The 24,689-nt window shown below is 49.9% G+C and overlaps 1 protein-coding gene across 1 annotated transcript; it reads left to right on the forward strand.

Annotated features, from left to right (window-relative positions):
- Positions 1-4,834: 4,834 nt before the first annotated feature.
- On the forward strand, positions 4,835-24,689 carry RBCK1 (RANBP2-type and C3HC4-type zinc finger containing 1). The gene is made up of 13 exons (XM_061208711.1): positions 4,835-4,861; positions 5,460-5,552; positions 6,622-6,766; positions 13,230-13,323; positions 13,434-13,632; positions 14,880-15,001; positions 15,081-15,254; positions 16,454-16,614; positions 17,687-17,798; positions 20,623-20,802; positions 21,535-21,633; positions 21,977-22,120; positions 23,148-24,689. Exons 2-13 carry the CDS (start codon positions 5,531-5,533, stop codon positions 23,226-23,228), a joined length of 1,533 nt encoding a protein of 510 aa, XP_061064694.1. The 5' UTR covers positions 4,835-4,861; positions 5,460-5,530; the 3' UTR covers positions 23,229-24,689.

The raw sequence follows: 24,689 nt of genomic DNA on the forward strand, positions 1-24,689 counted from the left end.
GCCACAACAGAAGGAAGGAAAATTCTCTTTCCCAGTAACTAGGCTGTATCAGTCTTTGCTGCATTACAAACCCCCAAACATAGTGGTTCGTGACTGTCTGTGTCAGCAGTTTGGGCTGGGCTCAGCTGGTCACTCATGCGGCTGCAGGCAAAGGGCGGCCCACCAGGACAGCTCAGCTTCACTCACTTGTCTGCCGATTGGCAGGCTCCAGGGAGCCTTGGCTAGGATGGCTCATCTCGGCTCTACGTTGTCTCAGCCTCCAACAGGCTCAGCGCTGGCTCCTTCATGTGGTAGTCTTGGGGTTTCAAAAAGCAACAAGGAAGAACAAATCCCAGTCCCAAGCTGTGCTTCTGTCACATCAGCGTGTCCCACAGACAGATCCAGGAGGTGGGGAAATTAATTCTCCCTCTCAGTGGAAGGACCTGAATATAATATGTGGCCTTTTTTTTTTTCTTCAATATACAACATGAGGTATACTTGATCAAGTAAGTTGACTACAGTGTACCTAAAACTGAACCTGCAGGTAGTAGATCCCTGGGCCAATTGCTTGGTGTCTCTGGGCCTCAGCCTGTTCCCCTCCTTTTGTGTGGCTAAGCCCTGCCCCTCCCTTGAGGCTGGACCTGGAGACTCTTCAGAGCGGGCATGCCCTCCCCTGCACACTGAAGCCCACAGAACGGGTTTCTCAGAGGTGGTCAGTCAGTCCCCTAGGTGCTTGTTTAAAATGCATATCCCTGGACCCTGCCCAGACCTAGTGAGTTAGAACACTTGGGGTTCTGCATCTTAACAATCACCCTGGGTGATGCTGCTGAGCATCCGAGTTGGAGAACCTCTGTGTTTGGAGAAATCCTGCCTCCTTGGGGACTCAGAGAGCTCATGTTAGCTCCTCTCTGGGTTGTTTGCAAATGGGTGTAAAGTGGGCATAAATTCTACCTGCCTGTGATGCTAGGATGGGCTCACAGATGTGGGGGGCTTTATCAGGTCAAAATCTCAGCCACCACCTAAGTTGTACCAGCATCCTGGGGAGAGACATGTAGCCCTCTTTCCCTCCTTGTTCTCTCTCCCCTCACCTGGCTTTGTGGCTCTGCACAGCACTTAGCACCACCTGGCAGGACATTCTCTATCATTTGTTTGTGTGAGTTTCATAAGTCCAAGGATATGCTTTGTTTACAACTGTCTCCCTGGCTCCAAGAAAAGTGTCTGGCACACAGAGCTGCTCAATAAATGTTTGTAAATGAAAGTTGTTGCTGTGTAGATCCTACACGCCTAGAGCAGAGCCAGGACACTTATTAGGGATAGTTAATGTTTACAGGCACATGCTACATGCCAGGCATGGTTCTAAGTGCTTTATATGCACTCTCTCATTTGATACGTGATAGCCAGATGGCCCTTGATGATCTGCAACACCTGGTATCCATGCCCTTGTATAGTTCCCTCCTACTCTGAGCTGGGCTGACAGTGTAACTAATAGGAAACTGTGAAAATAAACGAGTATGACTTTAAGTATAGGCCATAAAATATATTATGGCTTCTGCCTTGTTCTTCTGGATCATCTGTTCTGGGAAAAGCCAGCTGCCATGTTGCTAGGACACTCAAGTACCCTATGGAGAGATACATGTGGTAAGGAACTTACACATTCTGCAAATAACCAGCACCAACCAGGCCTATGAGTGGGCTTTCTTGAAAGTCAATCCTCCAGCCTCAGTCAGGCCTTCAGATAACTGAAGCCCCAGGCAACATCTTAACTACAACCTCTGAGAGACCTTGAGCCAAAAACTACCTAAGAAACTGTTCCTGAATTCCTAACCCATAGAAACTCTGTGAGATCTACATGTTTATTATTGTTTTAAGATGCTAAGTTTTGGGGTAATTTGCTATGTATCAATAACTGATACAGATCCTAAAAACAGCCCTATGAGGGAGGGACAATGATGATCACCATTGTACAGAGGGAGAAACTGAGGCCCAGAGAGGGGAAATCTTTTGTCCAGGGCCACACAGATAGTGTAACTATGGGACTGAACCCAGGTTTGACTGACTACAGAGTCTATCCACTGGGATGAAAAATGTCCAAAGTGAATGCCAGCTCTGCCCTTGAAGGACCAAGGCTAAGACCAGAACACATGAAAGAACGTATCTGCCTCCAGTACAAATTTGTGCTGGTGACTTCAGGGCTCAGGTGAATGTGACCATTATAAACCGGCAGGCTCAGAAGAAGAAAACAAGGCAACAGGAGTGAAAACCAGCAGAAACAGACACTCAGAGTTCAGATAGCAATACTATCAGATAGACATTATAAAACAGAAACGTTTAATGTGCTTAAATAAATATATAACAAGTTTGAAACTATGGCCAAAGTATAGGAAACTATATCAAGTAACAAAGTGGATTTGAAAACCCAAAAGAACTTCTAAAATGAAAAATACAATAACCAAAATAAAAAAATCAACAGATGGGTTAAACCACAGATTAGATGTGGCTAAAGAGGGAACTAGGGAGATAGAAAGCTGACATTAATCACAGAGTCAAGAGACTCCATAAATTTTTACACACAGACACATCATAGTGAAAGTGTGAAAACACCAAAGACAAAGAAAAAAATCTTAAAAGCAGTCAGAGGGAAAAAATCCAGAGAGATTACTTTCAAAAGAACAACAGTACAACATGGATGAATGTCAAAAACATTATGCTAAATGGAAGAAATCAATCACAAAGAACTACATATTGTAAGACTAAATTTATATAAAGTGTCCAGAATAGGAAAATCTATAGAGACCGAAAGTAGACTAGTGCAGAGGGGGTTAGAGAGTAGGAGATAGAGAGTGTCTGCTATGGGTACAGGGTTTCTTTGGGGGTGGTAAAAATGTTCTAAAATTAGGGACTTCCCTGGTGGTCCCGTGGTTAAGAATCTGCTTTCCAATGCAGGGGATGTGGGTTCAATCCTTGGTTGGGGAATTAAGATCCCACATGCCGCAAGGCAACTAAGCCCACGCACTCTAGAGCCCGTGCGCCACAACTAGAGAGCCCATGTGCCAAAACTACTGAGCCTGCATGCCACAACTAGAGAGCCCATGTGCCGCAACAAAGAGCCCGTGCACCGCAACGAAAGATCCCGCATGCTGCAAGAAAGATCCCGCATGCCGCGACTAAGACCCAATGCAGCCAAATAAATAAAAATAAATATTAAGAAAAAAGTTCTAAAATTAGATCATGGTGATAGTTGCACAACTCTGTACTAAAAACTATTAAATTGTACACTTTAAATGGGTGGATCTTATAGTATATAAATTATTTCTCAATAAAGCTATTTAAAGAAAGAACAGCAGTTAGATTGACAGGTGAAGATGTTTTAACAGCAACAGTGGAAGCCAGAAGACAATGGAATGCTGTCTTCAAGGTGCTAAATGCCAGCTAGAATTCTATACCCAGCAAAAACGTCTCTCAAGAGTGAGTCTAAATAAAGATTTTTCAAACAAAAACCAAGAAAGTTTGTCATGAGAAGACTCACCCTACAGGGACTTCTAAAACAAAAGTTCTCAAACTTGGCTTCTCATTACACTCACCAAAGAGCATTAAAAACTCCTGATGCCTGGACCCACCCCAGATATTCTGAATCAATTGATCTGAGATGTGACCTGGGCATAGGATTTTTAAAAGTTCCCCAGGTGATTCAAACATACAACTCAGGCTGAGAACCTCTGTCTTATGGGATATATTTCAGGCAAAAAGAAATTGATCCCAGATGAAAGTCTGAGATTCCTTCATTCATTTAACGTAATCCGTGAGCAACTATTATGTGTTGGAAACTGTTCTAGACACCAGGAACACAGCAATGAGCAAAACACACAAAAGTCCCCACCCTCTAGAAGAGGGAAACAGCCAAAAGATAACCAAGATAAAGAAGTAAAATATGCTGTTAGATAGTAATACAGGCTTTCGGAAAAAATGAAACCAGGAAGAATTTTATAAAATGCTAGATTTAGCTGTGTGTGTGTGTGTGAAATTTCAGATAGAGTGGACAGGGGAGACTTTTGGCTAAAGACCAAAATAAAGGGCAAGAGCAATCCATGAAATATTTGGGCTATGGCAAGTGCAAAGGCCCTGAGGTGGGAGTGTGTCTGCCTTGTTCCAGGATCTGGAGGCCAATGGGTCTTGAGTGGAGTGAGCCAAGAGGATAGTAGTCAGAGAAGGAGTGGCGGCAGTTGCAGGCCTTGGGAGGACCTCGGCTTTCACTTTGAGTGAGATGGGAGCTATTGGGAGTGTTTTGAGGAGTGGCATGGCTTGATTCTAACAGGGCCCTCTGGCAGCTGGGTGGAAAAGGGATTGTAGTGACCAAAAGGGGAAGCAAGGAGCCCAATGAGGAGGCTGGTGCAGTACGCTGGAGGAGAAAGGATGGAGGTGGATTGGGATGGGGGGTGGAGGAGGTGAGAGGTGACAGATTCTGGAACTATCGTGCAGGCCGAGCCCATAGGATCTGTTGATCTATGGGATGAGGGGTGGGAGAAAAGTTCAGGGGTGGGAAGACTGGAGGATGCAAAGAGCTTCCAGCCTGTGCCCGGCGAAAACAAACTTCATTAGTGGCCCAATCAAAAGGTGGAGAGTGACCGCCGAGAGGCAGCGTCCGGCTGGCTAAGGGTGGGTTCCTGAGGCCGTCCGGCCTGGATTTAAATCCAGCTGCGTGGCCTCGGGCAGATCAGAAACAAACAGAGCCTCTATTTCTTCTGCAAAAGGAGCAAGGACCGGCCTGCCCGCCGCTGTGCTGGCAGCTGGACTGAGTAGGGGCGGTCTCCACGTCGCTCCCCGCCCCTCCCGGCCCCGCCCACTCCCCCACCCCTCCCGCGGCGCTGCCGGCTAGGCTGCTCCGGTGAGTGAGGGTCTAGGAGTCCGGGTCCGGCCGGGGGCGGGGTGGGAACGGCTCGGACTGCGGGACAGAGCGCCCGGGACCGCCGAGAACCAGAGCAGGGGCCGCCGCCGGGTCGCCGGAACGGGGGGGGGGGGGGGGGAAGACCCAGATCCCGCGAGACTCTTCCGCCCCACTTCCGGGGCCGCCACTTTCACTTTCTTTTCCGTGGAGGCTGCTCCCTTCCCTCTCCTGACTGACAGGGACCGCTCCGCGGGGGAGGGAGTTGGGCTGAAATCCAGCGACCCGGAGGGCGCTTTTCCCCTGCAGGGAAAAGGGGAGGCCCTCCTCGGGGACTCGCAGCGCCCCTGCTGTGCGTCGTCCCTCCCCGCCGCCAGGCCTGTCCCGTTTCCTCTGTTGCCCTTTGCGGGCTTGGCTTGGTGCCCCCTTTCACCTCCCACGCGGGGTCCCGGCCCGTTCCCTATCCCAGGCCCCATCCCCGGTCCTCGGGTAGTGTGATGCTACCCGACTGCCACCGGGGACACCGAGGCACAAAGAAGGCTTGGGCCGCGCCAGAGGCCACCGACCTGGACTGAGTTGCTCGTGGTCGCCCGTCCTCTAGCAGGTGACCGGGAGGTGGCATTTCCCCGTAGCTGCAGCCCCCGCCTGGGGGGATGGGCACAACCACGCCGGATGGACGAGAAGATCAAGAAAGGTGGGCACAGCCTGGAGGCGACTGAGAAACTTCGGGGGGAGGGGGGAGGGGCATTAACCCTGTCCTCCCTCTGCCCACCTGCCCCTCAGTTTCCTCCCTTGGGGCCTGGTTCCTTCCAGGGGCCTCTTGTCATTCATTTATTTGATGCCCCTGAGGCCTCAGTGGGCCAGCTCTGCTGGGAAGGGTGTAGGGAGCTCCCAGAGGACACAGGAGACCACCCAGGCTGGTGAGGGAGCAGACCTCAAGGGTCGTTGCCTTCCCCCGGCCCCTTCCACCCAGCGTGGGAGAACTTAAGTTAGGTCATGTCACCAACCTGCTCACATACCCTCCTGTGCTCCTTGTTCTTAGAACAAAGCCCAGAGCAGTTGGGTAGCCCACAGGCCTGCTGGCTTCGCTGACCTCTGCCTTCCCCCATTGGGCCCCTTGGTCATTCTGCTGGAGCCCCACCGGTTTCTGTTCTAATCCAGCCATTTCTTGCCCAAGGCCTTTCCCTTTCCCTTTCTCTGTACCTGGAACACTTTTGCCCAACTGGGTCTTGACATACCCAGCTTCTCCTCCTTCAGGTCTCAGCTTCAATGTCACCTCCTCCTAGAGGCTTTCCCTGATCTCCTTACCCTGTTCATTTCCTTGCCAGCATGGATCACAATCTGAATCTTTTTCTTTTGTTAAACTTGTTAATTGTCAGCCCAGTCTTACTGGGCTGGGAGGTCCATGAGAAGAGGGACCCTGTTTATCTTATTCACTGTTGAAGACCAGTTTCTGAGACAGTGATTGGCACACAGTAAGAATTCAATAAATGTTTGTTGTATAAATGAGTGGAAGTATGGGGGGACCTGGGAGTATGAAGGGAAAACAGAACCAAATGAGCAGGGAGGGGGAGTGGGGAGTGACAGAGAAGGCCTACCAGAGAAAAGGGACTTTTAAGCTGGGTGCTGAAGGATATGTAGGAGTTCACCAGGAAGACAGAGAGGAAGCAGCATGTACAAAGGATCACCTCCTTCCTCACCCCCTTAACCCCAGCTCCTGAAAAATAAACCCTGTGCTAACCTGCTTCCACTGTGGATTTCAGCTGAGGAGGTGGCCCAGAGACTCACCCGAGCAGTGGCTGGCGGGGATGAACAGGTGGCTATGCAGTGTGCCATATGGCTGGCAGAGCAACGGGTGCCCCTGAACGTGCAACTGAAGCCTGAGGTCTCCCCGACACAGGATATCAGGTGAGGAGTACGTAGCTGACCAGGGACTTAGGGCTTCCTGAACCCCAGTGGGCCGCGATACAGTCTTGCCTGTAGAACAGTTAAGTTATTCTTAATGGCAGGTTCTGGTGTCAGGAGACCTAGCTTCAAACCCCAGCTCTGTTACAAATCAACTCTGAGATCTAGGGCAGGTCACTTCACCTCTCAGAGTTTGTTTTTTTCATTTAAAAAATGGGGCAATATTAGTAGCTGTTCTTAGAATTGTTAGGAGGTGTATTAGGGTGTTAGGGCTCATATAACAGAAGGAAACATATTAACAGTGGTATAAACAAGTTTGATGGTACACAGTCCAGACGTGGAGGCTCCGCTCCCTGCAGTCCTCAGAGACTCATGCTTTTGTCTTGTTATCATGCCATTCATGGCCTCCATTCTGAGGTTCACCTTATGGTCCAAAATGGCTGTTCCAGTTCTAGCCATTGCATCAGCATTCTTGTCAGCAGGAAGGAAGAAGGGAAGAAGGGCGCCCCCTCCCACTCTCCTCTTAAGAACAGAGCTCAGAAAGTTGCACACACTTCTTCCACTTAACTCCCAAGGCCAGAACTTATTCTCATAGCCACACTCAGCTTGAAGGGAGGCTGTGAAATACAGCCAGGTATTCCACTAGAATTCAAGGCAAGGGTTAATGGATACTGTTAGTCTGCCCCAGGAGACTTAAACTTGATGCTGAAATGCTTAGCACGGTGCCTGGCACATGTTAATCACTCAATAAACGTTGTTTTTTCCTGCTTTTTTCCTGCTGTGTAGTAAGACAATAGTTTTACAGTTTCTAATTTTAAGTGGTGGATCCCATTTGATTTTGTTTTATTGAGATATAATTGACAGACCATATTCAACAATTTAAACAATTCACCAATTTAAAGTTTATAATTCAAGGCTTTTAGTATATTCACAGTTGTGCAACCATCACCGTCACCAGTTCTAGAACATTTTTTAAGAAACCCTGTATCTGTACTTTTTTTTTTTTTTTAATTTTTTTGGCTGCTCTGTGCCCCTTGAACCCATGCCCCTTGCAGTGGAAGCTTGGAGCCTTAACCACTGGACCACCAGGGAAGTCCCAAAACCCCATACCTGCTAATAGTCACTCCTTATCTCCTTACCTTTTTTTCCCCAATCCCCCCAACCTTAGGCAACCACTAATTTACTTTCTATCTCTAGCAATTTGCCTATTCTGGAAATTTCATATAAATGGAGTCATACACTATATAACCTTTTGTGTCTGGCTTCTTTCACTTAGCATCATGTTTTCTAGATTTATCCATGTTGTAGCACGTATCAAAACTTCATTCCTTTTTATGACTGAATAATAATCCATTGTACGGATATACCATATTTTCTTTATTAATCAGTTGATGGACATCTGGGTTGTTTCCACTTTTTCGGCTAACATGTACAACGCTGCTATGAACATTTGTGTCCAAGTTTTTATATGGACGTATTTTTTCCCCAGTTTTTTATGGCTGTGTTGGGTCTTCGTTGCTGTATGCGGGCTTCTCATTGCGGTGGCTTCTCGTGTTGCGAAGCATGGGCTCTAGGCACGTGGACTTCAGTAGCTGTGGCTCGAAGGCTCTAGAGCTCAGGCTCAGTAGTTGTGGCTCACGGGCTTAGTTGCGCCGCGGCATGTGGGATCTTCCCGGACCAGGGCTCGAACCCGTGTCCCTTGCATTGGCAGGCGGATTCTTAACCACTGCGCCACCAGGGAAGCCCTCCCCAGTTTTATTGAGATATAATTGGCATACATAGTTAAAGGTATTGTGACTTATAATAAGAAATATATATTTGTCTTCTTCCTGCTCTTGGCACAGAACTCCTAAAACACTTGGAATTTCTTAAGTGATGAGAATGATAAAGGTGCCTTTTGTTATGTTAGTGAGGTGACTCTTGGACTGCCCCTAGATCACCTAAGGATGGGGGCTGGTCATCAGAGGAACCAATCCTGTGTTTAGAGGATTGGAACCTTCAGTCCCATCACCCTGATCTTCGGGGAGAGGAAAAGGGCTGGAGGTTGAATCGATCATGAGTGGCCAATGGATTAATCAATCATGCCCATGTAATGAAGCCTCCATAAACACTCAAAAAGACAGGATTCGGAGAGCTTCCAGGTTGGAGATTTGGAGAGAATGGCGCCCCTTCTCACATACCTTGCCTATGCATCTCTTCTATCTGGCTGTTATAGCCTTTTATAATAAACCAGTAATATAGTAAGTAAATATTTCTCTGAGTTCTGTGAGCTGCTCTAGCAAAATAATCAAACCCAAGGAGGAGGTCGTTGGAATTCCTAACCTATAACCAGTCAGTCAGAGAACAGGTGACAACTTGGGCTTTCAATTGGTGTGTGAAGTGGTGGGGCAGTCTTGTAGGACTGAGCCCTCAACCTGTGGAAGCTGACGCTGTCTCTGGGTAGAGAGTGCCAGAATCGAGTTGAATTGTAGGACGCCCTGCTGGTGTCTGAAAATTGCTTGGTGGTGTGCGGGAAGCCTTCCCCCTCCTCCCCCTTCCACAGGTTGGAAATTGAGCCTCAGAACCATTTTAGGTGTATGACATAATGATTTAATATATGTATGTATTGTGGAATGATTACCGCAGTAAGTTTAGTTAACATCCATTGCCTCACATAGTGATAAATTATTTTTTCTTGTGATGACAACTTTTAAGATTTACTCTCTTAGCAATTTTCAAATGTATGATACAATATTGTTAACTATGGTCACCATGCTGTACATCACTTCCCCAGAACTTATTTATCTTAAAACAGGAAGTTGTACCTTTTGACCACCTTCACCCCCCACCCTGCCAACCAGTCTATTCTTTTTCTCTGACATCAGTTTTTTAAAATTCCACATATAAGTGAGATCATACAGTATTTGTCTTTCTCTGTCTGACTTATTTCACTTAGCATAATGACCTCAAGGCCCATGTTGTTGCAAAGGGAAGGATTTCCTTCTTTTTATGGCTGAATAATATTCCACTGTGTATATATACTGTACATGGAAACAACCTAAGTAACCATGAATGAATAAAGAAAATGTGGTGTTTATGTATACAATGGACACATATTTTCATTTCCCATTCTGTGGGTTGTCTTTTCACTGTATTGATAGTGTCCTTTGAAGCACAAGTTTTTAATTTTGACGAAGGACTGTTTATCTGTTTTCTTTTGTTGTTTGCGCTTTTGATGTCATCTAAGAAACCACTGCCTCATACATGGTCATAAAGGTGTATCCCTATTTATTTTTTTAAGAGGTTTATAGTTATAGCTCTTACATTTAAGTCTTTGATCCCTTTTGAGTTAATTTTAGTATATGGTGTGAGGTCCAACTTCATTCTTTTGCTTGTGACTATTGAGTTATCACAGCATTTTTAAAAATAATTAATTTATCTATTTATTTATTTTTGGTTGCATTGGGTCTTCGTTGCTGCACACGGGCTTTCTCTAGTTGCGGCTAGCAGGGGCAGCTCTTCGTTGCGGTGCATGGGCTTAATTGCGTTGCGTGGGCTTCTCTTTGTGGTACGCAGGCTTCTCATTGCGGTGGCTTCTCTTGTTGCGGAGCACGGGCTTTAGGCACTTGGGCTTCAGTAGTTGCGGCGCAAGGGCTCAGTAGTTGTGGCTTGTGGGCTCTTGAGCGCAGGCTTAGTAGCTGTGGCGCATGGGCTTAGCTGCTCGGCAGCATGTGGGATCTTCCCGGACCAGGTATTGAACCCGTGTCCCCTGCATTAGCAGGCGGATTCTTAACCACTGTGCCACCAGGGAAGTACCTGCATTATTTGTTAAAAAAACTATTTTGTCCCTGTTTAATGTCTTGGCACCTTTGTTGAAAATTAATTGACCATAAATCTGAGGTATTTTTCTGGAATCTATTTCTATTCCGTTGCTCTATATGTCTGTCCTTATGCCACTAACACACAGTTTTGATTATTATAGCTTTGCAGTAAGTTTTTAAAATAGAAGCATGAGTCCTCCAACTTTGTTTTTCTTTTTCAAGATTTTTTTTGGCTATTCTGGGTCCTTTGAATCTCCATATGAATTTTAGGATCAGCATGTCAATTTCTGCAAAAAATGTCAGCTGGGATTTTGACAGGGATTGCATTGAATCTGTCGATCAATTGGCCATTTGATTTAAATAAAATACTTGAATATTAACTGGCATTGTAGTTTCTGCTATAAAACATACCACTACACACAGCTTGTTTATATCAGTTGTACTTGTTACTGCCACAGCATAATTTAATTAGCTGTTACATCAATCAATAAAACATGAGTGCTAAAAGAGAATTGTGTCTATGAAAACTAAGTTGATTGCTTTAGAAAGACAAGGTAGAAATGAGGCACCAAAAAAACCTGTTATCATTTTAGGGTGGGACAGTTGTAAAAAATATGGTAAAAATCCAGAAGGGCTCTGTACTCAGATGCTTTGAGAGTGTAAGTTTTTGCTCCACTTTGAAGAAGCTGATACTGGAAGTCATAGACCATGTATAATGCGTGTGGTTCATACAAAAAGAAAAAATCATGGGGAACTCCAGTAGCAGATTTGTACTCAAAAAAAGCCATTGGCCTTTTACCTAGAGATTGGCCATTGAATGTGCATTTGTATCCTGTAAGGTAAAATTAAGTGTTAAAGTCTGCAGCTGTTTTTGCAGTTCTCTGCTTTAACGATTTTTCTGTCTAACTGATCACCACTGATCCTGATGACATTAGATATGAGGGTTCCAACTGTACTTTTCTGTTATTGGTGTTAAGGTTATAGCTTTTAGATTTTGTTTCCTAAGTAAAATTCAGGCTTCTATGCTTTGCCTCTAGGTTGATTCTAAAAATGTAAACCCACTAAAATAGCATTTATAGTATTTTGATTATGGAAATATTACTCAGTGTAGAATAAGTAGTACAGTTGAAACTTTATGCACTTTCATGTTTCAAAACCCCTGTTGCTTGAAGAAGAATGTCTTGAAGGTTAAGATCTCGTCCTTCTTTAAATTTCCTTATACTTTTCTTCCATTCTCCTGCATCAGACTCAGCTATTCTTTTTTTTTTTTTTCTTGTATTTCAAAAACTTTTCATGTGGAGAGGTGGATGGTAAACTTTTGGCGTCTATACATGTCTAAAAATTTCTTATTTCCCTGATAGTTGGCTGGGTGTTGAAAATCATTATCCTGAGGAATTTTGAGGTATTTTCTGGAGTATTTTAAAGCAAGTCTCAGATTTTAGTTCATTCATAAGTAATTTGATATGTCTTTTAAAAATGACTTAAAAAAATAACCTCAATACCATTATTACACCTAAAAAATTAACAATAATTCCTTAAAATTCCCTAATACTGTATTTATATTCAACTTTCCTTGATTATCTCGTTAGTGTTTTTGTTTTTTTGTTTTTTGTTTTTTGGCCACACCACATGGCTTGCAGGATCTTAGTTCCCCAACCAGGGATTAAACCTGGGTCCCCAGAGTCCTGACCACTGGTAACTCCCTCGTTAGTGTTTGTTATAGTTGGTTTGTTCCAATCAGGAGCCAAACGAGATCAAATAGCATTTCTTAATGTTGTCTGAGTCTCTTTTATTCACTTTCTCTATTTTTAGTGCCATTAATTTTTTTTAAGAAACCTGGTCTTTGACCTCCAGAATTCTCCCACATTCTGAGTTTATGAATTGCCTCCTCATGGTGTAATTTAATATCTCTCATTTTCCTTGTGAACTTGTAGTTGGACCTAAGGTTAGGTTAGTAAGGAGTCACTGTTACATTCACAGGAATTCTTCCTCATTTTCTGATTGTTTCTTGCTGTTCTTGCTTTAAGGATGCAGCGTTTTCCCAAATCACTCTGGAGGTTCTAAGTGGGCTTTCCTGTTATTGTTCTACACCCTAATTTTTCTGTGTGCTGGGATCAGTTCTGTTTTTTTGTCTTAGCCCTCCCTTTTCATGCTTTTGGTCTTCCAAAAAAGTTTGAGCATCTTTGAGAAGGTTGGTGTTTAAAACCGCTTTCTGTGGAATAATACTGTTTGGGTTGAAATCCTGCCTCTAACAGTTATTAATTGTTTACTTGGCAGAGCCACTGTAACCTATCTGTGCCTCCTGTTTTTATCTCTAAAATAGGGGTGACAACAGTACCTGCCTCATGTGTTCACTGAGAGGATTACATGAGTTAATACATGTTAAGTGCTTTGAAGAGTCTTGGCATACAGTTAATAACTGTTGTGGTTTGGCTAAGGAGCCAATAATAGCCAATAATAGAAGAGGTTGGAGAGCTTGGGAGGGGCCAGAGCATGGAGGCCCTTGCCATGCCACAGTGAGTTTGGATTTTATTCTGAGAGCCATGTGGAGCCATTGCAGGGGCCTGAGCAGCGAGTTCTGATACAGGAGGAAGCACAGGGGAGTGGGAATCCAGGAGCTGGCTGGTGGCTGAGGTTGGACCTGCGGCCCCTTGCCCTCCCCGCAGGCTGTGGGTGAGCGTGGAGGATGCGCAGATGCACACGGTCACTATCTGGCTCACGGTGCGGCCTGACATGACGGTGGCCTCCCTCAAGGACATGGTGAGTGAGGGGCAAAAGGAAGACACGTCAGGGCGGAGGTTCCCCTTTTGCCCTGCCTCTCTCTACTCTGCTCCTCCCTCCCCACACTCCCTCTGCATCCTCCCTGCCAGGTGTTCCTGGACTATGGCTTTCCACCAACCCTGCAGCAGTGGGTGATTGGGCAGCGCTTGGCCCGGGACCAGGAGACCCTGCACTCCCACGGGGTGCGGCGGAACGGGGCCAGCGCCTACCTCTATCTGCTGTCAGCCTGCAACACCTCACTCAACCCTCAGGAGCTGCAGCGGGAGCGGCAGCTGCGGATGCTGGAGGGTGAGGCTCTGCTCCTGAGCGGCGTGCACTCTCCTGAGGCTGTAGGGGAGAGGGAGCAGGGAGCAGAGCCCAGGGGCTTTCGTGCACTCTCCTGAGGCTGTAGGGGAGAGGGAGCAGGGAGCAGAGCCCAGGGGCTTTCTGTCAGGAACGTGCCTGGAGGACCTTATCCATAGTGGGGAAGAGAGGACAAAGGACACCCCAGGAAGGAGCCATTTTGGGAACCATTTAGAGAACAGCTGGTCTAGGGGAGAGGGTCTGAGCTCAGTCTCCGCCCTGGCATTTATCAGCTGTGTGACCTCAGGCAAGTCTCTTCCCATCTCTGCTCTTCAGTTTTCTAAATCTGTAAATTGGATATGATAATAGCTAGTTTTTATTCTAAATTTTTTACTTCTTATTCTGAAATATTTCAGCCCTACAGAAAAGTTGCAAAATTGTATAAAGAATTGTATAACGAATTCTCGTGTGCTTTTCATGTGGATTCCCCAAATATTAACATTTGACTATATTTGTTTTGCTTTATCATTCTCTCAGTATTTATTTATGCATAAGTAATTTTTTGGAACTGTTATGAGAGTAAGTTGCAGACACATTGTCCCTTTCCCCTAAATACTTGTGTGTATTTCCTTTAAAAAAAAAAAAAGGGTCATTTTCTTACTACATACACCTATCAAATTTAGGAAATTAATATTGATACGGTCCATTGATCTAATGGACAGATCTTGCTCAAATTTTACCAGTTGTCTCACTAATGTCCTTTATGGTGAAAGACCTGGCCCTTGGCCTCGGTGTCTCAGTCTTTTTCAATCTTTGGTCTCCTGTCTTCCCTTGGCTCTCCTGTTGTTTGAAGAGTCCAGGCCAGTTTTGTTTTTTGTTTTTCTGTCCCACGTGTCCTCATGAATGGATTCAGGTTCAGTATTTTGGCAGGACTACCTCAGAAGTGTTGTTCATCCCTCTAGGTGCTACACTTAGGAGCACAGGAGATCAGTTTTCAACCAGGGTTTTTAAGCTGGGAGGACCCAGGAGCAGTCGTGGGTGGAGGAGGGACTCTGACTTTTGGGAGCCAGGACACTTGGCCAGGTCTGGACCCACCCGGCAGGACCACCGAGCTGGAGACTCCTCCGGAAGGAGGGAGATAGAAGGGGGCGGGGTGGGGGGGCTGTCAGTGCAGGGCCCGGGGTTCCTGGCTGGCCCAGGGTGTGGACGAAATGGGCTGCAGGGATCCACCACCCCTGAATCCTCCTCCCCAGATCTGGGCTTCAAGGACCTCACGCTGCAGCCACGGGGCCCCCTGGAGCCAGTCCCCCCGAAGCCCGGGGGCCCCCAGGAGCCGGGGCGGGGGCAGAACGACGCCGCGCCAGAGCCCCCGCCGGTAAGCTGCCCAGTGCGCGCCCCTGCGCCCCTGACCCGCCCGTCTCGTCTCCCTGCGCTCACCGCCCCTCTGCCCCCAGGTGGGCTGGCAGTGCCCCGGTTGCACCTTCATCAACAAGCCCACGCGGCCTGGCTGCGAGATGTGCTGCCGGGCGCGGCCTGAGGCCTACCAGGTCCCCGCCTCGTACCAGCCGGACGAGGAGGAGCGAGCGCGTCTGGCCGGCGAGGAGGAGGCGCTGCGCCAGTACCAGCAGGTGGGCGCGGACCCCGGACAGACACCTGCAGACTGGACGGGGGAGGCATAGGCCAGGAAGGGAGGCACGTCCACACTGCCGCTCCTCCCCCTGTTGCTGCCCCCTCCTGATCACACCACTGGTGGTGACCCTGCACTTGACTGTGACTGGCCTCTCCCTGAGGTCATCCTGTTGCTAGGACCCTGCTCCCCGGCTGTGATGCACATCCAGGCTTATCTGCCCCGCCCCCCCAGTGGGCTGTGGCGCTGCCCCTGGCTTTGACTTACACTCTCACTGTGCACACGAGAGTACCGGGCTCTGACCCCAACATCCTAGCTGAGACCCTGACCACTCCCCCGTCGCCACCCCTTTGTCCGCCTGTGACCTAGCTCTTGCTCCACTCAGCCCTGACCTCACCCTGAATCCTACTATTCCTGACCTCCCCTTCCTCCCTGGCTGTGGCCCACCCAGACTTCCTAGGATCTTGGACCTAGCCCTTCACCGCTCCCTGGGAGGTTGACCCAGCCCTCTGTCCTGCTCCTCCCACAGCCCCACCCCCATCATGTTACGCACGCATTGATTACACAGATACCTAACCCTGAGCGTTCCCCCATTCTGATCGGATGCTCCCAGCCCCCACTTGGACCCAGTCTGCCCTTGTCCCGCCCCGGCCATGACCTCACTGCTGGTCCCATCTACAGCCTTGGCCCGGACCCTGTTCTCTCTCCCGCCTTGCTCTGCTCCCTCGCTTTATCACCACCTCCCATACCCCTGACCTATTCTGTGACCTTGACCCGGCTCTGCCTTCACCCCCCTGGCCCTAGCCCTGCCCTGCTTCTTGGCAGAGATGGGAGCCTTGCTACTCCTGACTCCCCGCTCAGACCCTGGCCCCTTCCTTTCCAAACGCCATCGCTCCCTGGCTTGACACCAGGTTGCAGCCTTAACCTGCCAGTGCCTGGCCCGCCTCCTGCCCCACCCCCACCCCACCCCCACCCCACCCCCCTGTTTCCTCGCCTCCCGCCCCGCCCCGCTCCCGGGCCCTCCCTTCCCAGCATCTCCTGCGCCTAACCTCAGCTTGCCCAGTCCCACCCCCACCGCAGGATCCTGCCCCCCGAGACCCTCCCCGGCCCTGCAGGTTTGACCCATCCCCTGGTCCTGCGCCCTTCTGGCCCGCCCCTGAGACCCTGACCCGTCCCGCGGCCCCACCCCCGTGTGCCCAGCGGAAGCAGCAGCAGCAGGAGGGGAACTACCTACAGCACGTGCAACTGGATCAGCGGAGCCTGGTGCTGAACACCGAGCCTACCGAGTGCCCCGTATGCTACTCGGTGCTGGCGCCCGGCGAGGCCGTGGTGCTGCGTGAGTGTCTGCACACCTTCTGCAGGTGCGGCCCTGACCCCACCCCCAGCGATGTAGTTCCTCACGGCTGCGCAGTACCCATGGCTGAAAGGGGGTGGGGCGCAGTGCTCTTAACATCTCTTTGGACGCCCATAGAAACCTGCGAGGTAGGCACTCTCTCCCCTTTTTGCAGAGGAGGAATGTGAGGTACAGAGAGGCCACCAACTTGCTCGAGGCCACACAGCTCAGGCATTCTGTCGCCAGAGCATGCGCCCTTCCACACAACCGCCAGGCCCATGTTAAGGCCTGGGTTCTGGCCTGGCAGCCCGTGCCAACCCCGCCCTGACCCTCGCTGGTGGACAGTCTGCCCTCTGAGGCTCCACACCTGGCCCTGGGCTGTGGAGAACGTGTCCTTCTTCACAGCACACATTTGATGAGCTGCCCTGGGTGCCAGGGACTGGGCTAGGCCTGGGGATCCAGGAGTGAACAAAAGAGCTCATTTTCCGCCTCCTGAAGCTTACATTCCTGTGGGCAGGCCGATGTTAATCAAATAATCACTGATATAATTGTAAATTGTGCCAAATGCTAAGTACCAGTGGATTATGATAAAAGTAACAGAGGCCCTGCCCTACAAGAGGTCTGGGAAACCCCGAGGGAGGCTGCACTTGAGCAGACCAGGGGGTCCAAAGTGGGTATGTGCCTGGCCTGCCTGTGGCAGCAAGGGGTCAGTGTAGCTGGAGGAGAGGGATGGAGGGGGTTAGGGGATGGGGGCAGAGAGGTATTAGGGAGGGTGAGTCACCGGGGCTCTCAGGTTTGCTCTGGGCGGGATGGGATGGGAGGCTGCGGGGAGGCACATGGTAGCCCCAGGGAGCCCAGTGAGGAGGCTCCTGCAGTCCTGCAGGCGAGGTGATGGGACCTGGGCCGGAGTGATAAGGGTGGCAGTGGGGTGGACGGAAGTGATGGGTTGGTGGGAGGGATCGGAAGGAAGGGAGGTATTGAGGAGAAGCCCGCCTGGGGTCAGGCCTCACCATGTGAGGGCTGGAGTCCTGGGGGCTGGAGTCCTGGGGGATGGGGTTCAGATGACCCCTAACCTCCCCACCCCTTCATATCTCCCCCAGGGAGTGTCTACAGGGCACCATCCGCAACAGCCAGGAGGCCGAGGTTGCCTGCCCCTTCATTGACAACTCCTACTCATGCTCGGGCAAGCTGCTGGAGAGGGAGATCCGGGCGGTAAGGCCTGGGGGAGGAAGGGGCACACCGCCTGTCCCAGGGAACTGGGCCCTGAGCTGGCAGGTGGGAACCGGTTTGAGAGTCCCAGGCTCAGGCACCAGTCATTTATCAAGAGCCTTTTCTGTGTGGGATGCTGGAGGCCCAAGGGGTGGGCAGGACAGGAACTAGGGGAAATACCTAGTAAAGAAAACACCCTTATGAAGAAAAGACAGCAGAGCAGTTAGCAGGGGGGAATTCTGGGGCCAGATGGCCTGGTGACCTCAGGTCAGATACGCAGCCTCTCTGTGCCTTGGTTTTCTCATCTTGGTTGGGGTCAGAGAGTTAGTTTCTATTTCAAGGGTTGTGAAGATTATAGTGGAAGACGTGTAAAGAATTTGGAGTAGTGCTTGATATGTGGTATCAGTTAGCCCTTGTATCAGTTAGCTTCTGCTGTGTAACAGATTACTCCAGACTCAAAACAACCACCATTTATTTAGCTTATGAATCTGCAAGTTAGCAATTTGGGTTGGGCTTAGCTGGATGATTCATATGGTCCAGGTTGGGCCTGGCAGAGCTCAACTGGGCTTAGCTGGCAGGTCCACTGTCATGGACTGGTGTGATGGTCTTATCTGTGATGGCTGGGATGACAGGGCCTCTTTCCACTTTGGTCTCATCCACCCCAGGCTGGCCAGGGCCTGCTCATGTGCTGGTGTCTCAAGGATCCAAGAGCAGCCAGTGCAGGAGCGCTTTCCAAGGCTGCTCACTTGCTCCTGTCCCTTTGGCCGAAGCAGGTCACATGCTTAAGCCCAGAGTTTGTGTGGGAGGGAACCACCCAAGGGTGTGGAGTTGGGGAGACATGAACAAATAGGGGCCACTCCTCCAGCAGCCTTTCACAGGGCTGTATGTGTCTGCATGTGTGTGTTTTCTATTATTATTAATGTTATTATTATCAAGTTATGCCCCTGACCGCTGGTCATCTTGAGCAAGTGCTCTCCCTTCTCTGCGCCTACATTTACCCATCTGTAAAGTGGACTGTTGGACTTGATCAGTGGTTTTTAAACTGCTGGGGAATGGCCTTCCCAGAATTGGGCATCTTGGAATTCCCAGGCCAACATGGAGGCAGGGCCAAAGGTGGCTGAGGTCCAAATGAGAGACCCCCACCACTGCATATACAAGACCCTGTTTCTCCACATCACTTCTGCCTATTTCCTACGATGCTGCTTCTCAGAACCCCCTAAACTTTACCAAGTATTTCCTGGCGCCTAAGGGGTTCTGCCTCGGGAAAAAGGGCAGACAGAAGGGGTGGGCCTTTGGGAACTCCCAGCCTTTACACTAAGAGAAGCCCCATTTTTAACTGTTGTTTGTGGGGCACCTGAGAAGGGCAGCTCTGGCTTCCTTGCTCTTGCCTGGAGAGGCCCCAAGACATAGATCATTCCATATGTCCTGGCACCCACAGTCGCTGCCCAGAGGCTTTCCCTGTAAAACCCACCTCTGCCAAGGGGCATTGTGATGGGGCCAGAGTTCATGCCAAGGAGCTGCAGGGCTCATGCTTCCCTGGAGCCCCTGGACGTTGACTGAAGCCTCAGAGAATAGTCAAGTGTGGCGGAGAAAGAGGAAGGGGCAGGGATCAGCAGAGTAATGCAGTGGAGGTGGTTTTACAAAAAACATACCTAAACCACAAGAACCAGAACAGAAATCAAAGAGAAAAATCACCCACCAACTCTGCCATCCCAGAAAATCTCTGATTGCGTTTTCTTCTGTTTCCTTTGGTGTCCCTGGGTAGACGTGGTTTTTTTTTCTTTTTAAATTAACTGTTAAGGTATACCTTGCACACAATAAAATTCGTCCATTGTAAGCATGCAGTTAGATGAGTTTTGACAAATGTAACTCTTAAGACTACCACTCAGTCAAGATATAGAACATAGGCATGATTTTTACCTCATTGTAACCAGTGTAGGTACAACAGCTTTTGCTATTTTGCTACAAAACGTTTCTAAAGATTATTATAAATCTCCATGGCATACATCCTGTTTAGTTCTCTTCTCTTAATAATTCCAGTTTCTGGAATTATTATTAATAATATCAATAATTATTAATATTAATAATTATTAATTATTATTAATAATTCCTTCCCGTTTGTAAGGAATGCTTCAGGGAACATTTTGCATGGTGTCGCTTCCTTCTTATATATTATTTTCTTAGGATAAACTTGTAGAATAAGTCTCAAAGGGTCAGAAAAGTTTGGGATGGTTGAAACATTATTGCCACGTGGCTTTCTCAGAGTGCTGTGTACCAGGATGCTAGTTTAACCACATCTTCCTGGCATTGCTTGTTATTGTTTTTGTCCACTTTTTCCCCTTTTTAAACCATTGTGGTAAAATATATATAACATTTACCATTTAACCTTTTTTTTTTTTTTTAAACATCTTTATTGAAGTATAATTGCTTTACAATGGTGTGTTACTTTCTGCTTTATAACAAAGTGAATCAGTTATACATAACCATTTTTTAAGTATACAGTTCTGTGGCCTTAGGTGTAGCCACATTGCTGTACAATCATCCATCTCCAGAACTTTTAACCTACTTTTTTTTTTCCTTTTTTTTTTTTTTTTTGGCTGAGCCATTCGGCTTGCAGGATCGAACCCACGCCCCCTGCAGTGGAAGCACAGAGTCCTAACCACTGGACTGCCAGGGAATTCCCTTCACCCACTTTTTGAATGGAGTTTTTAACACTGCTATGTTGGACTTCATGGGTTGGGGGCTTCCTGAGGAATATTTGGTGGCCAAGAGGGCACATTGTCAGGTGTTCTGAACCCAGAGCACCAAGGTTGTGGTCTGCTGGCAGCTCCTGAGCCCCGAGGATTACCAGCGATTTCTGGACCTGGGCATCTCCATTGCGGAAAACCGCAGTGCCTTCAGCTACCACTGCAAGACCCCGGACTGCAAAGGATGGTGCTTCTTTGAGGACGATGTCAACGAATTCACCTGCCCTGTGTGTTTCCACGTCAACTGCCTGCTTTGCAAGGTGGGGACAGGGACCCACACTGCCCAGTCACTCTGGTCCTGCCAGGAGCTCACTGCCATTCCGAGTTTGTTCCCCTGGGAAGGGAGCTGGGATACTGACCTGGTTGCCATGACTTAGAGCTGTGTGTCAGTGGCCAGGCTTGGCTTGGGCCCTGATCTGAGCCTAAGCCTTAGACTGAGCCCTGAGCCCGGACTGAGCCTCTGAATAATCCTGGCCCCAGACTGAGCCCCGATCCTGGCCTCTGATGAACCCCGATCCGTCACAGACCAACCCCAGCCCTGGCCCCAGACCGAGTGTCAACTCCTATCCTGAACTGAGCCCTGCCTGACCCTCACCTCAGGCCATCCCTGCCCTCATCCTCTCAACAGATGACCACAACAGAGACTGGTCTCGGGCGAGTAGGCAGGGCTGAGCCTTCTCGCAGCCCTGCAAGCTCACTTTCAGAGCATTAGGCCTACAGCCAGGGCAGAACCCAGCCGGCGACGAGTGGCTGCGGTTTAGGGATTTCTGTGCCTGTCAGGACTTAAAATAAATAGGTATATATGATTATTATCATATGTGATGACCCTGGCTTCACCTCCCTGGCCTCAGGGTGTGTGTGATTTACAAAGGAAGGCTCTGTCACTGACACCGTGTAGAAGCGTTAAGTGCTTATGTGGATGCCTGCTCTGGTCCTCACCTCTCTAACTCCCTGGGTAACTTTCTCACCTCGAGCCCCTCATCCTGCTGCAGGCCATCCATGAGCAGATGAACTGCAAGGAGTACCAAGACGACCTGGCCCTGCGGGCTCAGAACGACGTGGCTGCCCGGCAGACGACGGAGATGCTGAGGGTGAGGCTGGGTCAAGGCTGAGGGCCGGGGATTTGAGTTTTGGGGAGGGATGGGGACTTCTCAGAAAGGACTGTGGTTCATCCAGCCCTGGAGGCTTGAGCTCCTGCTGGCATCACTCCCATCCAGAGATAGGACTCAGGACAAGTGGCGAGCAGCAGGGAGTGTCCGGGTGGAGAGAGGAGACTGCAGACGCATGGGAGAGGAGGCTGCATGCAGCCAGGCCTGGGTGGAGCAGCATGGGAGAGTGATTCTGCGACTCGGAGGGGTGGCCGGTTTCTCTCTGCAGTGGGGCGGGGGCCAGGGAGCGGGGCTGGGCCTAAGGTCGGCACCTGCTCTGCTGCAGACCATGCTGCAGCAGGGCGAGGCCATGCACTGCCCACAGTGCCAGATCGTGGTGCAGAAGAAGGATGGCTGTGACTGGATCCGCTGCACTGTCTGCCACACGGAGATCTGCTGGGTCACCAAGGGTCCTCGCTGGGGCCCCGGGGTGAGTCCCCAGGGAGCAGAGGGCTCAGGGGTGCTGTGGGAGAGTGCCTGAGAGTAGAGATTGGACAGGTCAGCCCATGGGCCAGTTCTAACCCCACTGCCTGCGTTTGTGTAGCTCGTGAACTAAGAACGTTTTTTGCATCTTTTAAAATGGTTGAACATATCAAAAGAAGAATATTTCATGACATGTAAAAATTATATGAAAGCCGAATTTTAGTGTCCATAAGTAAAGTTTTATGGGAGCCCCGCTCATTCGTTTGCATACTGTCTGTGGCTGCTTTTGCGCTACAAAGGCAGAGACCGACTGGCCGGGAAAGACTCAGGTAACTGTCTGGCCCTTTACAGAAATGTTTGCCCACCCCTGCCCTAGAGGACAGCGGCCAAGGGTGTGGGTGGGAGTCAGAGGTAGAGGGATGGGTCCCCGGCTCTGGCACACATTGACCATGTGGCTAGGCTGTTACTCCCTTCTCTGAGCCACAGTTTCTTCGTCTGTGAAGTGGAGATGATAGCTGGGCCTCAGGCTTATTGTCAGAATCAAATGAAAAAATGCAAGAGCAGTGCTTAGCGGGGTGCATCTGTCACATGGTGAGCACGTGCATGGTGGCTCATGGTGGCTGTTGTTGGGAGGAGTGTTCCTGGAACTGGGGCTCGGCGTTATCCGTACAGGCAGACAGTGAGACAGGTGGAGGCGGAAGGAACACGCTCTCATGCCGCCAGTGTGCTCACCCATCCTGAATATGCAAAAATCCATCAAGTGTCCTCTCTGGCTCCAGGTCTAGGGGTGGGTAGCCAGACCGCGTAATTGGGGCTGCTACGGGAGCCCAGAAAGGCCGCCCAGAAAGGCCTTAACGGCTGCCTCCATCCGGTAGCTGGGGCTGAGAGGGTCATCTTAGCAGGGGGATGTGCCCGAGCCAAGGCCCAGGGTGGGAGTCTGTGCTTTGGGGGTGTGATGGAGTGCACGGGGGAGGGGGAGGGGCCCACTGTCTTCACTGCCCTGACCTTTTCTCCTCTCCCCGCTCATCCTCTAGGGCCCAGGAGACACCAGCGGGGGCTGCCGCTGCCGGGTGAATGGGGCTCCTTGCCACCCCAGCTGTCAGAACTGCCACTGAGCTGAGGATGGCCTGGTCCCCATGCTGACCCAGCCCCACATCTGCAAGCTGCTGTGGGACAGGGCTGGTGCTTTGGCTCTGATTTGTGGCCTGGGAGATGCCTTTGCGCTTGGCTGAGACAGGGGCCCTGAAGAGACCAAGGCCCCTGAGCTGTGTGGATGGCCTTGTTTGCTGTGGGCATTGCAGAGGCCCTGCCTGAGCTGGCCATTGTCCGCGGCTGCATCTGCCCCAGTGCCTTTGCCCTTCCTGGGGCTTGCCAGCCAGACCTTTCATCTCCTCTCTGTGGCTCCCATCTCTGCCTAACCCAGCCTTAAACACAGCCCTGGCCGGAGGCCTTGCTGGATGGAGCCTCTGAGAGCCCCGTGTGAGTCCACACTTCCCTCATCCACCTCCCTCGTCTGCAGGACGCTGAGCACTCACAGCCTACCACCTCCCCTGTCGGCTTTCTGGGGGTGACTTTTCTCTGGCTTTGCTGTTGGAGGCCTGGGGCCTCTTAGAATTGCTGCTAATTCTGCTCAGAGCCAAGAGGGAGACCTGGCAGTTTCCAAAGACAGCCCAGCTGGTCCAGCTTCCGTATCTCCCTCTTTGCCGCCTGTGTAAACTAATTAAAATGGTTTTCCAGGGGGCTTCCCTGGTGGCGCAGTGGTTGAGAATCTGCCTGCCAATGCAGGGGACACGGGTTCGGGCCCTGGTCTGGGAAGATCCCACATGCCGCGGAGCAACTAAGCCCATGCGCCACAATTACTGAGCCTGCGCGTCTGGAGCCTGTGCAACAAGAGAGGCCACGATAGTGACAGGCCCGCGCACCGCGATGAAGAATGGCCCCCGCTTGCCGCAACTAGAGGAAGCTCTCACACAGAAGCGAAGACCCAACACAGCCATAAATTAATTAATTAATTAATTATTTTTAAAAAAGGTTTTCCAGGAAGGGATGAGTGTGATGTCATGAGAGGGAGCAAAAGGGTCATGGGCTGCGACTCTGCACGGAGACAGGCAGGATCCCAAGCTCTCTGGGAATTGCAGCCAAAAGTTGATGTGTTGGCCCCCGTCAGTGTAGAACGAGGGTGCGGCTGAGCACTGGGATACTTGCTCTGGACTGAGCACCCCTGCACCCACTCGAGGGGCAGGATGCTCTGGGTCAGCGTTGGCCTGGACAGGCAGCTTGCAGTGTGTTCAGAGTCCACAAGGCGGGGTCTGCAGGTCAGCGTGGGCTTCAGGGGGAGGGAGGGGCCGAGGCAGCAGCTACAGGCTGGCAGGAAATTCTTGCTGCAAACTTCTGACCTCTCAGTGGGCATCCAGTGTTGGAGAACAGAGATATTTCAGGAAGAGGTGAACCTGCTGCAGTTGCGGGTGAGATTGTGATCCTAATTTTTAACATCTCAGACAAGATGGCACAGTATTGGTCCAGTGCTGTTTACTAAGCCCACTCTGTGCTGGCCAGAGATTAATAAAACACGGTTC

Source organism: Eubalaena glacialis, chromosome 13, assembly GCF_028564815.1.
Source record: "Eubalaena glacialis isolate mEubGla1 chromosome 13, mEubGla1.1.hap2.+ XY, whole genome shotgun sequence".
Classification (NCBI taxonomy): Eukaryota; Metazoa; Chordata; class Mammalia; order Artiodactyla; family Balaenidae; genus Eubalaena; species Eubalaena glacialis.

What these genes read in the sequence shown, in the direction of transcription:
- RBCK1 (XM_061208711.1), top strand. Translation starts at nt 5,531, where the DNA reads ATGGACGAGAAGATCAAGAAAG. An exon ending in GCAGCTGCGGATGCTGGAGG is followed by an intron (nt 13,633 to 14,879) that starts GTGAGGCTCTGC and finishes CCTCCTCCCCAG; the next exon opens with ATCTGGGCTTCAAGGACCTC. An exon ending in TGGAGAGGGAGATCCGGGCG is followed by an intron (nt 17,799 to 20,622) that starts GTAAGGCCTGGG and finishes GTCTGCTGGCAG; the next exon opens with CTCCTGAGCCCCGAGGATTA.